Source organism: Pygocentrus nattereri, chromosome 1 (assembly GCF_015220715.1).
Source record: "Pygocentrus nattereri isolate fPygNat1 chromosome 1, fPygNat1.pri, whole genome shotgun sequence".
In the NCBI taxonomy this organism is placed as follows: Eukaryota; Metazoa; Chordata; class Actinopteri; order Characiformes; family Serrasalmidae; genus Pygocentrus; species Pygocentrus nattereri.
Window position 1 is genome coordinate 39,919,321 of NC_051211.1, and position 14,768 is coordinate 39,934,088.

Genomic DNA, 14,768 nt, shown 5'->3' on the forward strand with positions numbered 1-14,768 from the left:
ACACAATGTTTTCTGAGGGTTTGTTCTATCCCTGCTGAAAAAAAGACCATTGGGACTATTAGAACCAAAACTTGATGCTTTGGCTTTCTAACAGGAATCGACTTAATGGCTACCACTGGAGACTCTATTGGGCACCAAATGTATCTGGAATCCCAGAACACCTGTTAAACCATTAGAATGCTTTATACTGTGAAATCAATCCATCAGGAAAACACACAACACCATTAATGACTATTGCACACCATCAAAAACCAAAAGAGACATTTTAATGGACTGTATGATTTTTTCAGCAGGGATCTGTATTGTAGCTTTACAGCAGAAGGGAAAAACGACTTTACTTTTAATGTAAGTCAATGGAACCAGAATTTTCCCAACTCATTTTGGGTCGCTCCTGTTGGTCCATTCCTCATGACATTCACACACAACGTAAAGGGCAACAAGCGTTTTCAAATTATGATAAAAAATGAAAAATGACAAAAATGGAGAGTTTTTCAACCGACAGCAGCGACATGTAACTAAAGCTCACTGCTGAACTCTGCACACCGGCTGCGCGCAACCCAACCCCTCTCTGTCTGTCTGTCTTAACACCTGCCTACCTGCCCAGTCACCAGCCAAACCTGAGAGAGACGAGCAGGTAGTTCAGACACCCTCCCCTCAGCTCTGCCTGCGCAGCTCAGCTCCACAGGTGAGTGGCAGCTATTCACACTTCCACGCTGCCAAGGTACGAACGCAGCCCTCTGATGGATTAGATAATGATAATAATCGGACTACTCAGTTACATTTGCGAGGAAAGGAATCTACTTTCCCCTCAAATTTTATTTCAGGCTTTCACAGTTAGTTTCTCACTCCTGTTTGGGGTTCATTTCGCTCTGTTTTTGATGACAAGCTGCTGGACTGCTTTACCGCTGCGCACGCGGATCACCTTCTAGCATTAGCAATTTATTTTGGACCAAAAATTGTCGGGAAAAGAGACGAACATCGCCTCACAGACCCCGACAGACGCCGAATGCTCAGAGAAGCTCCACCGCAGTTTTATGAGGAAGCTGTTTTTTGCTGAGAGCACGCTTTGCTAGCTACTTCGACTTCTGCGTTAGGCACACAAGTCACATTACACTCAAGTAGCATTTTCATGGCTTTGTATTTTCAAAAGATTCTTTCATCTTATTATTATTCAGGATTGTGAGGAAAGTATACTCAGTTACATTTTAGTCATTAACAAAGCCCCTTTTAAAATACATATTATTTCATGTATTTGTGTTGTTTTGTTTTGTGCTGACGTTTGAGGTTTGTCCTTCTATTTTAGACCAAAGCTGCATAAAAAATAGAAGAACAGAAGCTAAAAAAACGAACTAAGACGTTCCAGTGCTGGTAGATGCTGATGGTGATAGGAATCTTTGCTGCTGTTCAATAGGCAGCTTTTTGCTAAGAGTTGTTTACTCAAAGCCACTTTTTAGCTGTTTTTACATCAATTTGAAATTATTATTATACGGTACTATAACTATAGCCTCATTACCCATTAGGTTTCCTATCCTGAAGGAGCATTTTGATGAATTTGTGCTTTCCTGAGTAGTTTCAGTAAATTTGTGCGGAAATAAATGCACTTTTCCCTCAGCAACATTTTAGTCGTGATCCTGTTTTGAGCTTCATTCCTTTACACTGGTGATATCGCTGCTGCTGTGTGATTGGACATACCTTCGTCGTTTTGCCGTTGACCAAACGTCCATCAAAAAGAGAAGAATAAGTAGAATAAGCAGAAAAGTCTGTTAAACTTCAGCTGTTGATTCTCTACGGATCCACGGCAGTTCTGTTACTCAGTGTGAGCTGCTATTTGTGTACTGGCTGCTTGAGTCTTTATTCTACTTAAATAACAATACTTTTCCTTGAGTGTGGGTTTAGGCTGCTCTACATAAGAGTCAGCATATATAAAATGTTTTTGCAGTTAATGTTGACCTTTTCAGTCTGGAAGTCAATTGCCTAGGTTCATTTTTTCAGTGTTCCTCTTCTCTGTCTTTCTGTACCTCAGCCCACGTCTACCTGCCTCCATGCCTGTCAGTAGGAAGTTCTCTCCTCCGCTCTACACGGATCCAGTCCCCCCCTTATCACTCCTTTTTCTAAACAAAGCCACCAACACAATGGTGCTAGGAGGTTGTGACTGGGGTTCCCCAGACCTCAAACCTGGGATGAGGCCCAAAGCAAAAGCTCAGAGGAGAGCTCGATCTCCCAGGGCTCTGGATCCAGGGGACAAAGAGAGAGGAGGAGGAGAGGAGGCGAGAGGGGCCGCCAACAGGGCCAGGAAGAAGGGCTTCAAGCCTCCAGACGTGAGGACCATTTTTGAAGAATGTGTTCAGGACCCCCGGGTTATAGAGGAGAAAGGGGAAGGACACATGTTTACTTTGGAGTGCATGTCTTTGGAATTGTGTGATGTGTGCTGTAGATTGATCTTCCAGGATGGTCTGGTGTGTACAGGTGAGGAACTTATCTAGATTCAGTTTTATAGACACTTTCTCTGCTAAACATTCTTCATAGGCTGATAGGAGCTGTTTACATTTGCGTAATGGAAACTTTATGTTGCATTCTGTTCTGTGGTTGTGCTAACACAGCCATAGATGTAGAAAGCCAACACATCGTTAAGGTTAATAACCTCAACTTATGGTTTATTTATAGTAATTACAATTGTATATACTCTGACAGTTTTAATGGCCCTTTGGCTTTTGCCAGTTAACATTACCTTACTTTTTCTGTAGTGAAGTATACTAGATAAGAAGTAGTTCTAATTTTAATGCTGTCCTTGTGTTTTTTCTGTTTATTCCTTCTTATGTTGGTAACCTGAAGCTTTGGCAGTTGAAGTAGCACATAATGTTGGGAACGCTCTTAAAAATCAAAAGGTTCTTGGCTTGGATGTGTGTTTCCCTTTTAACTGGTATAGGGCTTTTATATGGAGTTTTGTTTTAATAACTTATAAAAGAGTTCTTCTCACTCACACCTCATTTACAAAGGTGTTTTATTAAAGAACCATCTATTGAAAGTTTCTTTATGGAACCAAAAGTAGTTCCTCATTGGCACCCTTTTTGACACTTTGATTTTTAAGAGTGCACTGAGAATGAAGACATTCAAGTGGAGTCCAGAGTAAGAACTATTTCCCTGTTCTGTTTGATGAGGATGTGAGGTTCTGACAATCTCGCATTAAAAGAATGGTTCAGCTTTACTGAAATCAAGGCAGGTGGTATATAGGCAATGTTAGTATAGGTCTTTGAATAGATTCTACTGCAATGTTCAGTCTATTTTCCAGAGGCTACATATCAATTTGTATGAGAGACAGGCATGCTTATACACACTCACCTGCTCACCTACACACATTACAGGTATGTTGACAGACTGGTTTTCTGGTAACTTGGTTTTCCATGAAACGTCACAGCCTACATTCCAAAAATAATGAAAGAAAACAAGCACATGTGGAAGACAAGTCTGGTTAAGTGCTTCACCTTGAAATGAGTTATTCAAATAACAATTTCCAGGATGTGATTAAGAAAGTTTGACTTTTAAGCAAGTAGCAATACCTTAATAACCCCTAAAATGGCCAGGGCCCACCAGCAGGCCCAAAGTTTTACTACACACTTCTATGACCTAAGAATAGCTCAGCCAGGTTGCATTGAATTCGCTGTGGTTACAGAATAATAAGCCTTAATATGTAATGAGCCTGTGATTTTAAGGGGTTAGTACATTACATTATCTTACCTTGCTATTTCAAATAAATATGATTATATATGGAATAGGGCCATAATTATACACATGTTTAGGTTTATACAATTTCTGGTTCTGATGTCAATATTCAGGTTAATTTTTGATTGTAATTGCAAGTTGATTTAGGAGGCTGAGCTGGAGGTGGCAGAGATGAAGATGCTGAGATTTACGTTGGGAGTGACAAGAATGGACAAGATTAGAAATGAGCAGATCAGAGGGCCAGTGAAGGTGGAGCAGTTTGGAGATAAAGCCAGAGAGAGTGTTGAGGAGGAATAGTGGATATATTGGTCAAAGAATGTTGGAGATGGAGCTGCCGGGCAGAAGGAGAAGAGGTAGACCTCAGAGAAGGTTTATGGTTTATGTAGTGAAGGTGGACATGGAGATGGTTGGTGTGAAAGTAGAGGAGGCAGTGGATAGGGCAAGATGGAGGCAGATGATCCGCTGTGGCGACCCCTAAAGGGAGCAGCTGAAAGAAGAAGAAGAAGAATTGCAAGTTGATTGCACAGCCCACTTTACTGTAATTTTCCTAGTTGTGATCAATCTACAACAGAGGGCAGACCCTCAGAGAAGAGATCTTATGTGTTTTGGTGATACAGTTTTAAATGTCAGTACACTGCTTTGCATTTTATTTTTTATCACTTTGTAGGATATAGTTTTTTGCAATAACCATACTAAAAAGAATGGCGTTCATGTTTTTTCACGGTTACCAAGTCATTAGTTGTTCCCAACGCAGCCCAAAGTGGATTAGGTTTCCAGTCCCTTCCAAATGCTTTTAACAGGTAATTAAATATACTGCCCCCAAATGTCTGTAGCTATTACTTGTTAGCTACATTAGCCTCATACAGTTCTACTATAGTAGCCTCACTGCTCCATTGACAAACTAAAGCTAACGCCAAATGTTTACATTGTGTAAATCCGATTTTTTTAGGTGAATCCCATGAATTACAGTACCTCCAACAGTAAACGGCTCCACGTTAAAAAAGGCTTTATATCAAAATTCATGATATGATACAACACAATGGTGTCTCAATTTGAAAACATAAGGAGTGGCTGAAACTGTGCCATGTGTTAATATGTAGATGTTTCATTTTTCAGTTTATTAACGTATCTTACATTATAAAAGTTTATGCTTTATAGTGTCCTGGTCTAATGCTGTAGTCACAAGCTAACATGCTAGCCACAAGTTAACGTGGTAGTCATGACGACGATTCAATACTCTGCAGTACAGTTTGGTGCAATACGATATGCTGTACTGTTACATCCTTAAGCTTTAGTCAGTGTATCTGTAGTAGTAATCCAGCATGGACAGGTTTTATGAGCGCAGTACCTGAAGATCATCAAGAATGTGTGAATGTGAACTCATCTCGTTCTTCTACTGCTCCATCGGGGAAGAGTGTCAGCTTCATTTATCAGATGGAGCTTATCGTTCAGTTCTCCTGCAGCGCCTGTATTGCAACATTTCTTTCCACCATTTTAGCAGAAAATACTTTCATTTATTAAGCCCCATATCTCTTTCCAAAACGCCTGCCTCTATACTCTGCTTGTCCTTTGTTTTGCTGTAAGTGGTTGTTTATTCACAAGTAGTGCTGAGCGTGTTCACTCAAATGTAACACCCGAACAAAGGTGACTTTCACCCAGACTCGTTTTCGCTCCTCATTGGCTTTAATGTGATACTGGCCTCAAGTGATCAAATAATCAGGTGGAAGAGTGAGACGTTCACTGGATCGAGTGATTAAGATAATAGCCTGCAGTACACTAGCCATCTATTTTTTAGCATCTTCTAGACCTGCTGCTCTGTAATTGCGGCCTTATGGCCTCCTTTCTGCCAGTAAGATCACAGAGAACATGACTGTGCTTTCACAACATTGCAGTATATGCTAGCACTCAAAAGTTTGGAACACTATCCAAAAGTCTGCCTTTCGTGTATTGAAACAGCCATTAAATACAAGTTTTTTTTGTTTGTTTCAGAAAAAAACAGAAACTATATATTTAACAGAAAAATATTCAGAATGCACGAATCTGTTTTTTCACTCTGTCTTATGCCTTTTATACATTGTGTGTTAGTTTTTGCCTTTGTATTTTTTTATTCTTTGCATTTCTTACAGCTTCTATTGTTTTCACGTGACTGCCTTTCAGTTTTTCAAAGAATTCTGCAGGGACGTTGTTTCACACCTCCAAAGTTCAGCCTTAGAAGTTGGTTGCATTTTCTGCGTCTCATGATCCAAATAATCTCAAACACATTTTAGTCAGTGGTGGACAAAATACACAAATCATGTACTTGAGTTAAAGTAGAGATACCCAAGCTAAAATATTACTCCAGTAAAAGTAGAAGTCCTTACTCTAGACCTCAACTTGAGAAAAACTACAAAAGTATTTGCCTTCAAATGTACTTAAGTATCGAAAGTAAAAGTACTAAAAGGTTAATTATGGCTCTGATGTCCTGTTATCATTTTTATAACAAGACTCGCTTCATGAACTCATTTTAGGTGAAAATCCTCCAGTGTGAGTTTTAGTGGTCTAACAGGTTCTGCATTGTTGTTAGGAGTCGCATTTTCTCTGCATCTGTTAATAGTTTTTTTATTAATTCACTTTTGGAAACTTTGTTTTTCACCTATTTTCCTTTAACTTTGCCCATCCTCATGTAAGTGAAGTATCTTATATCTAATCTCTTCAGAAAGATGTCCTGAAAAAAAATGAGTAATGCATATTTTATGGCCAATTTGACTAGAAATAAAATAAATGACAGCACACTTAAGACACTGGACATTTAAAATGTGTCCAGAGTGATAAATTGTATATTAAATCCACAGTTTCTAAAATGATCATATTAGCAAAAAAGAAGAAATCCTGAGGCAGATCCTGCTGTACATAGTTACCGATAGTACATAATTTAATAACTTATAGTTGTTCACAAAGTACTTGAACTACTCAATAACATTAAATACTCAAAGTATCTAAAATACTCTTTCTGTCTACTTCATATTATTTAAATCTACATTGTGTTATATAAGTTTTTATTGAATTAGATTTTTAAGGCAGCAGTGTTTGTGTTCAGTTTTCCTGCTCTGTTTGTTTGTGTGTGTGTATCCGCTGCCCTCATGTGGGTCCACTGCTCGCTGGCTGTGATCAAGTAAGGTGTGTTTGTAATAGGGCTCATTTTGCAGTGATCTGATGATGTTTCTACTCACTTAATGAATCTTTAATGCTGTTTGGTAAAATGCCTGTGTAGCTGTGCTTAAACTTTATACTCAGCTGATCTGGAGGGTGTAGTCAAAGCGGGCTACACATACGCATGTTTGACATATGCACTATATGCTTAGGGTCCGATGTACCAGTCCTTTTGCATCAGTTTCAGGTGCAAATCTAATTCACATTGTCCACTTGTAATGCACTAAAGTGATGCAAGAGCCTAAACGTGCAGTTTATGGGCTGCATGCATGGTAAAATGCACAGTACGCCATACCGCCTTTAGAAGCTAGGCATACATTTATTTTTCAGAGGTGTATTGTTGAGAGACTTCCTTAATGATGACAGCAGACAAAGAGATTAGAAGGAAGCACAATCCTGAAACGCGCTAAAATGCTTACCATCGGAATGACACTGTTTAAACTCACAGGACGTGTTCGTATGTGACAAGGTACAGCGCAACATATGTCGCAAAGCGGCTGCGGTATGTGTGCTCAGTCTGCTTTCTTAGCAGTTTTCATAGCTTTATTTATTGTTCAGTATAGTTTTGTAAGATCAAAAATTATATGATTATCAGTTCTCAGTTGTCAGATTCCTGTGAGATGGGCCCATGTCCATGTTTATGTATTAATACAGGACTGTACAAAACAGTCATAATTCATTTGTATATGCAAATTTTCTAACCTATCTTTATCCTTTAAATTAAGTTGCATTTTTTTACTGTGCTTTTAAGGCGGACACATGTAAATGACCTCTGTTATGGTTGGTTGCTCAGTATTGGGCCTAATTCACAAAGAAGTTCTTGTAGAACTCCAGTGTGAATGAGCAGGATAAGCTGCTGTAGTTTCAAGAGGTGGATATTTGGCAATGCGTTCGTTGTTAGGACATAATAAAAAATGTAAGGCAATGATTGTCTTGTTATTGTTATCATTGAAAGAGTGATTTGCAAAATGGGCTGCAGCATCTTTTCAATGATTAGATCATTTGAATTTAGACTAAATGGTTTGTTCTGAAATTTTAACAACATTTAGGTACTATGTTAAGCTTTTTATTAGAAGAAAGTTAAGAAATTTTGTTTGTCTTAAATGATATAAATACAAAAAAAAAGCACCTACTTTGTAACTTGACACATTTTCTGCATACACACTTGACTCACACTTGATGTACATTTTCTTTGAAAGCTCTGACCATCATTTTAAATTAGTTATACTGAATATTATTGTGGAAAGAGGGCAGAAAAGGTTCTCATAGTTTTGGGTTTCCTCTGGCTTATCTGTATTGTCTGGTGCTATTTGACACCCACCTGTTGGCTTCCCTAATGTCCATCTGCCTGTTTGTGTTGCGGCAGTGACAGTGTGTCTAGAGAAGACACACGGGCCTGTGACAGCGTAATGACCAGCCACAATGGCTTGCCATTAGGCCAGCTGACTCCAAACATAACGGGAACGCAGACAACTGTGCCGCCGCCAAACACACACACACTGGAGCTGGGGGGCTCAGTGAAGGGAAGCAACAGACAGTTAATTGTCATGAGATAGAGCTCAACTAGGGCTGAATGGCTGAGAGTCCCAGACTGAGTGAAAGAGAGAGAGAAAGGAGAGCTGTAAAAGACAGCAGTTCTCTATGGCTAGACTGTTGGTTTGTCATACGTATGGGAGAAGCTGGTGTGTTCAGAGTTTGCTGTAAGTGAGTGAGCAGTGTGTGTAGTGTAAGTGATGGGCCTGGGCCGCAGCTTAGGTCGGACACTGAGGAGACTGACCGCATTCTTCTACTGCTTCCCCAAAGTGATGCAGCGCTCCAGCCAGTTGGAGCTCAGCCTGCTGTGGAAGAGTTCTGGTGAGTCCAGCGTGGACATGGGAGTAAAGCGCTAATGTGTTTTGGTTTATGTTGCAATGAAAGCATTAAAAATCAGTTTTAAATAATATAAATATTGTAGCCCTTGCGGTGGTCTTTGCAGTTTCTGTTAAATACTGTTTGTTTTTCTTATTATTCATTTGTACTCTTAGCATTTTTTATTATTTTTTTAGAACACATTATTCTCATTTTAAAAATTAGGCTCAGGTGCATTTTGCATGTTCATCATTTCAGTATTTCCTGTTTTGCTGTATTGTAGCTAAATAGGAGGCTCCTCACATTATCCTCCCCAAATCTGTTCGAGGTTTCACTCTGGTTTTGGGGATTGGAGGAACTTCAAATCCTAATTTAAAAAGTAATTATTGTCTAAGGATGACGTTTTTTGCCGATGCTGTGGATGGTCAATATAGACTGATTTTAATGCACAACTGATATATTGTTCAGACTGTACAAAGTGTTGTTGTATACAGTAGACGCTTGGTTCATATGTTTACTTCTCCTCAAACCGCAACTATTTCCGTGACCACAGGTTGTGCAGATACTCTTGTTCATTTAGCCAAAGACTTTTGTTTTAATAAACATATTACTGTCTTTTATCTCTTACCTTTATAAAGTTATTGGCACTTCCAAACTGTTTGGCTTGGAATGTCCTTGTCAGTGGTCTCTGGTACAGGGTATGTGTTATTGAGATCATTATAGTGATAAAGTACTTTTCTTTTTTATATCATGGGTATCATTAGCTCCTCTAGAACACAAAACTACTGCATAATTCATGAAGAAAGATTTATAAATGACATGAAAATAGCAACTGCATAAACTGCAGAGTAAGAAATAGCTGACTGAATGGCAGCCCACTATGCTTTATTTTAGTTTGTTCTTTATTTATACTTTTTAACAATTGTTCAATGTTTCTTCCTTGTATTTTTTGTATTGTACTCAAAAATAATTGTCCTCATAGTTTTTGTAGCCTTTAAATGTGTCCCTGCTGTTTTGCTGGTGTATTGTGTTCGTTCACAAACAAAATATTGAGATAGACATTGCATATTGTAAAAATGTGTTCAAGTATAATGATGTGATGTCTTATCGCCCTCCCTTAGAGCAGTGTTGAAACTTAAACTACAGCAGTCTGTTTATACAGCCTATAGGAACAGCCTTTAATCAGCTGCTGGCTGAGAGAGAGAAAGAGAGAGAGATTCAGAGAGATAGAGTGAAAGAGAGGGAGATATTCTGCTTCTTCAATGCTGCATTCAGTCTACGTTACTAAGCATGAATAAGTAAGCATGGTAAGAATAAAGCTTCCACTTTCATTAGCACGGCTGCACTTTGCCCAGCTGTGTAGTTTAGCGGTCGTTGTTGGGTATTGGGTTTGTTTTGGTGTTGTGTGGGCTCCGTATTGTTACTGCTGGACGCTTTGCTGCCTCAGCTGATCTGCACTGACCCACATGCTTTCAGACAGCAGCATTTACTAGCTCCAGCAGTTGCTGAGTGCCCAAGCAGGCTGGAGCAGTGTAAACAGTAGCCGTTTCTCAGTACTGGAGAATGAGGGTGAATATGTTTGGTGGTGTGTGTGTGCTTGACATCAGTCTGTGAATAGGCTGGCAGTAGCCTGTTAAGTACAGTTTCTAACAAGTTTGTTAAGAGATCTGAGACTAAAGAAATTACGTGTGATTTTGTGTGAAGAACACTGTAGATAAGAGCGTCTGCTAAACATTGACAAAATGTATGCAGTGATGTTTGATTTAGCTGTGTCATAACTATGTAAAATGAATTAACAGGAGGTTCCTCTCATTGTCTTTCTGAAATCTGTTTGAGATTTTGCATTATTTTTGGGGGCTTGCGCTCCTCACATTACCCCCCCAATTTATCATCTTTATGTTGTTGACCTCTCCTAAGCTTACTGCACTTCATACATGGATTACAGCATGAGCTTGTTTTTAAAGCTTAAGAAGTAAACCTGCCAGTTGGTGGAGGTGGCACAGTACCACTCTTTCTTTTCTAATAACAATTTTGAAACCTTGAAAATAAGCTATTTTTAATGGAAACGCTATACAGTCATCGGGCGGAAGGCAGGATACACCCTGGACAGGTCGCCAGTCCATCGCAGGGCAGACAGACAGACATACACAATCACACAATTCATTTGGATCAGTGCATCTTTAATAGTTAGGCCTATAAATTCTATCGGTTCCACACCTGCTGTTTGTTTGGCAGGCGTCCTTGATGTTTTAGCAGCCTGTAAGAAATCCAGTCTACCAGCCGGCATGGAGCCGGAAGGAATGGAGGCTGTGGCACCTAAGATTCCTCATTCAGAATGTTCTGGAAGAGTGTGATTGTTTGCAAAATATAACTCACACAGCCTCCCCCCGTTACCTCGAATTTAGTTGATTAGCCAAGATGTTTGGTGTCTGAAGTTTGCTTCTTTAGTTTTGCACTGGAGCTACAAGGCTGATGTGGCTAATAAGTAGTGGAAGCTACTTATACAAAAATATGGACTGAATTTAAGCTTCAGGATGGCTGCTACTACTGTTTTTAGCTATGTGACTTACTTCTATGCATTTTCGTGGATTGTATTGTACAGTGTCAATATAACCTCAGAAGCAAGTCTGTTTGATATTACTTGAAGAAATGGTTCACCAAAAAATTTTTCCTCTGTAGTTCTGCCGTGGAGCTACAAGGCTAAAGAAGCTGAAAAGGAACAGAAGTCTAGGCCACCCAGAATCTTTTTTGGCATATACTTCTATTATTAGCATTGTAGCTCCGGTGTAAAACTTAAGAAGCAAAAATGAGACATCAAACATGCCTGGGCCTATTTAAGGTAAGGAAGAAGCTGTGAAAAAATGGCTTTTTCAGTGAAATGATTCACAATGTTGTTTGATGCTATCTGGTGAGGTCTAATCTTCCATTATTATTTTTGCTTGTGGTTAATTAAATATGCATTTTTGAATGTCCATTAACTTTTTCTTGAAAATGGATGCTAGTCTGACTGGACATCCCTTAAAGCTTAATTAGTGCCTACTCATTCCACTGTCTCCTCTCAGACAGAGAAATGAAAGCATTTGGTTGGAGAAGTAACAGGTGTGCAGAGGTTTAAGCTCTTGGAGACAGAAGAAGAGTCGAGCTGCTAGAAGTAGAGAGGGAGGCCACAAGGTGTGTGTGGCCAACTCCCTTTGTGTCGTCAGAAGCAACATTTTTCTATAATTGCAGGTAGAGTTTCACACGTGCTTCTCTTTCCATAATCATCTTTACTGGATGAAAAGTTCTGTCTGCTGTACTCAGACACGCCTCCATAGGAGCCAGATGTTATTTTGAGTGAACATGTGTCGTTCTGAGTGCTGGGTTCTCTCCTCACACTGAGCCTGGTCGATAGAGCTGTCTCTCCCTCATTACAGGAAGTGCAATTACTGCCAGCACTTTTCATGGCCTCTAGAGAGGAAGACTGAGTGTGTGGATGTGTGTCTGTTTAAAGTGATAGTTTGCGAAAAAATAATCAGATTTAGACCTTTTCTCTTCTTAACCCAAATGTAGCCTTGATTCTAATGTAGCTAACAGGTATTGGAAAGTAATATGTACAACAGTTAGAAAACCGCATACCAATTTAACCTCACAATAGTCTCAAACGGCGTTGTGTAGTTTCAAATAGAGATACTTATTATGTAGTTTCTGACTTTGTATGAAATACTATTTTTTATTCATAAACACACAAAATTAGATGAATGGCAGCACTCACATTAATATACGCTGGAGCATGGACCATACCTCTGAATGCACGATTCCTGACATTTTGACTTATCATGTCAATTATAAGTCAAAATGGCCAACGTTTCAGCCTAGCTAGCATTCATCAGGGCAAAAATGACTATAAACTCATTGCTACTTATAAATAACAGTAAATAAATAGAAATACAGACAAAATTCAGGCCTCAAGTTGGCTTTTTAGTTATATATCCATATTAGCTATTTTCTTCATTTTTATGCCATACAGTGTCTGAAACCACATGGGTAACTATATCTAACATTACTTAACAACTGGAGAGCCAAAGTCCTTGTAGGAAAGTCTGTCCACCCTGTGGTCATTGTGCTGTTGCCCCTGGGCAGTTATTTCTACTAACTTCAAGAGCTTTCCCATTATTTTCAACCAGTGAACTGTCTCCTCCTCCTCTATAATGTCTCTGTTTATTTAAAGAAACAAACTTTAGACATCTTGTGTGTTTGACTACATTTGGGGTAAGAGGAAGGTTCTCTAAATGTTCTTTTTTCCCACATTTACACTTTAAGACAGAGATGTGTATGTATTGTATGTAAATGCATGATTATACTGTCTGTGAAGCCTGTACAGCCTGTAAAATGTCCACTCCCCAGCATGCATCACTGCTACAAGTCGACTGATGTATGACAACACTGGCACTTCATTACACCCATGGATCTTGGAAAGCTTTCCCACTCGGAAATCCCACCAATCTTTGTGTGTTTAGGGGCCGGGGGTCATGTTTGAGGTTGACGGCACTCAGAGGAGAGTGATACAATGTGCAGGATTATGGAGAGTGTTTGTGGGCAGGAAAGGCAGCTGAAAGGACAAAGCATATCTACCATACTGATCAAAAGTTTACACTCACTACTTTGAATAGCTTAAAAATAAATTGTTGCAGATAAACAATTCTAATATGTTACGGTTTCAAGTTTCAGATGAGCCCAGAATGATGAACAGATTCTAAAATGCTGTAGAGAGAGAGTGAATAGACTATGAGAATGTAGTTAATAAAATAAACACCCAGAATGCCTTGTATTAAAAACATAGCAAACTGATCTCAAGGCAAATAAAAATACCTTCTGCTGTCTAGTATATGATATTTCATTTAACACTTTAATATTAAATGTAATAATAATTACAGTAATATGACAAGTGCACTATATAGAGTAAGTTAACACGATCTCATCTTCAATGTCGTGAGGGATGGGTTGTACACTAGTTCAGCCTTTACTCTGAACGCACACTCACACCACTCCTCTTCTGTCTGTGTCCATCACTGCTCGACCAGAGAGCTAAACATTTGACAGTCAAATCACCTCACTCAGCACATCAGGAGAGAGCAGTGAGACAAGCAGAGAGAGAGAGAGAGAGAGAGAGAGAATAGGAAAGGAAGGCAAATGAGATGAAACTGAATTGAAAGAGAGATGAGGGATTGCATTGAGATTGCGCGTAGTTAACAGCATCTGTTGTGTATGTGTGTGTACGGCAGGACAGCGTCTGATGGACTTCCATCAGCTGGGCTGGAGCTAAGGAGAAAGCCAGGGAGAGAGAAAAAGAGAGAGACAGAGAAAGAGTCAGTCTTAATGTGTTATGCCGGGCTGGAATGGGAGCAGCGATGTGCAAACTTTCTGGCAAAATCACGCAGCAAGTCAAACACAAGTCCTCAGGTAGGATATAATGTGTGTGAGATGTATCATGACTGCTCTCCATTCATTGTGGTTTTCTCATGAGTGCAGTGGATGTGATATATAGAGCAGAGATAAATATATACAGCAGTGTGAAAATGGCACAATGCTTTACCATTTTATGTCTTTCTTATGGTATGCTAGATATGTCAGTATAGTTGGGAGAGTGAGGCAAAAACTAATGCATAATGTGTTGGTTTGGGTTTTTTTGCAAAATAATTTAAAGGGAGTATAACATTTTTTGTATGAGAACATCTCTGCTGCAAAAGAAAACAAACTTTGTTTCCAGCACCTTTCCGTTTATGAACAATTCAGCCAAAAGTGAAGTGATTGCTTGTGTTACAGCTAACCGCCTAGGTGGGGTGAATTTTACCTGACAGAGGGATTGTTAGCTGTGACAATTTATAAAAGTCTGGCAAATCAGTGCAATAAAATTTTAATATATTTAACTCATGACATGTACCTGTAGTACATTTAGTAAAGAATCTTTGCATAAACACTTTAAAAAAAAATCACTATTGAAAATTTAAATGAGGGCCATATGGGCTTATTTG

At 39.2% G+C, this 14,768-nt stretch overlaps 1 protein-coding gene across 1 annotated transcript; it reads left to right on the forward strand.

The window, feature by feature from the left end:
- Positions 1-619: 619 nt before the first annotated feature.
- Positions 620-14,071, forward strand: LOC119264063 (ras association domain-containing protein 5-like). The gene is made up of 3 exons (XM_037541363.1): positions 620-685; positions 2,024-2,466; positions 14,019-14,071. Exons 2-3 carry the CDS (start codon positions 2,043-2,045, stop codon positions 14,057-14,059), a joined length of 465 nt encoding a protein of 154 aa, XP_037397260.1. The 5' UTR covers positions 620-685; positions 2,024-2,042; the 3' UTR covers positions 14,060-14,071.
- The last annotated feature ends 697 nt before the right edge of the window (positions 14,072-14,768 follow it).

Excerpts from the sequence above, each read along its gene's own strand:
- LOC119264063 (XM_037541363.1), top strand. The coding sequence starts at position 2,043 with ATGCCTGTCAGTAGGAAGTTCTCTCCTCCGCTCTACACGGATCCAGTC. Across the intron at positions 2,467-14,018 it reads GGATGGTCTGGTGTGTACAG|GACAGCGTCTGATGGACTTC; the intron begins GTGAGGAACTTA and ends TGTGTACGGCAG.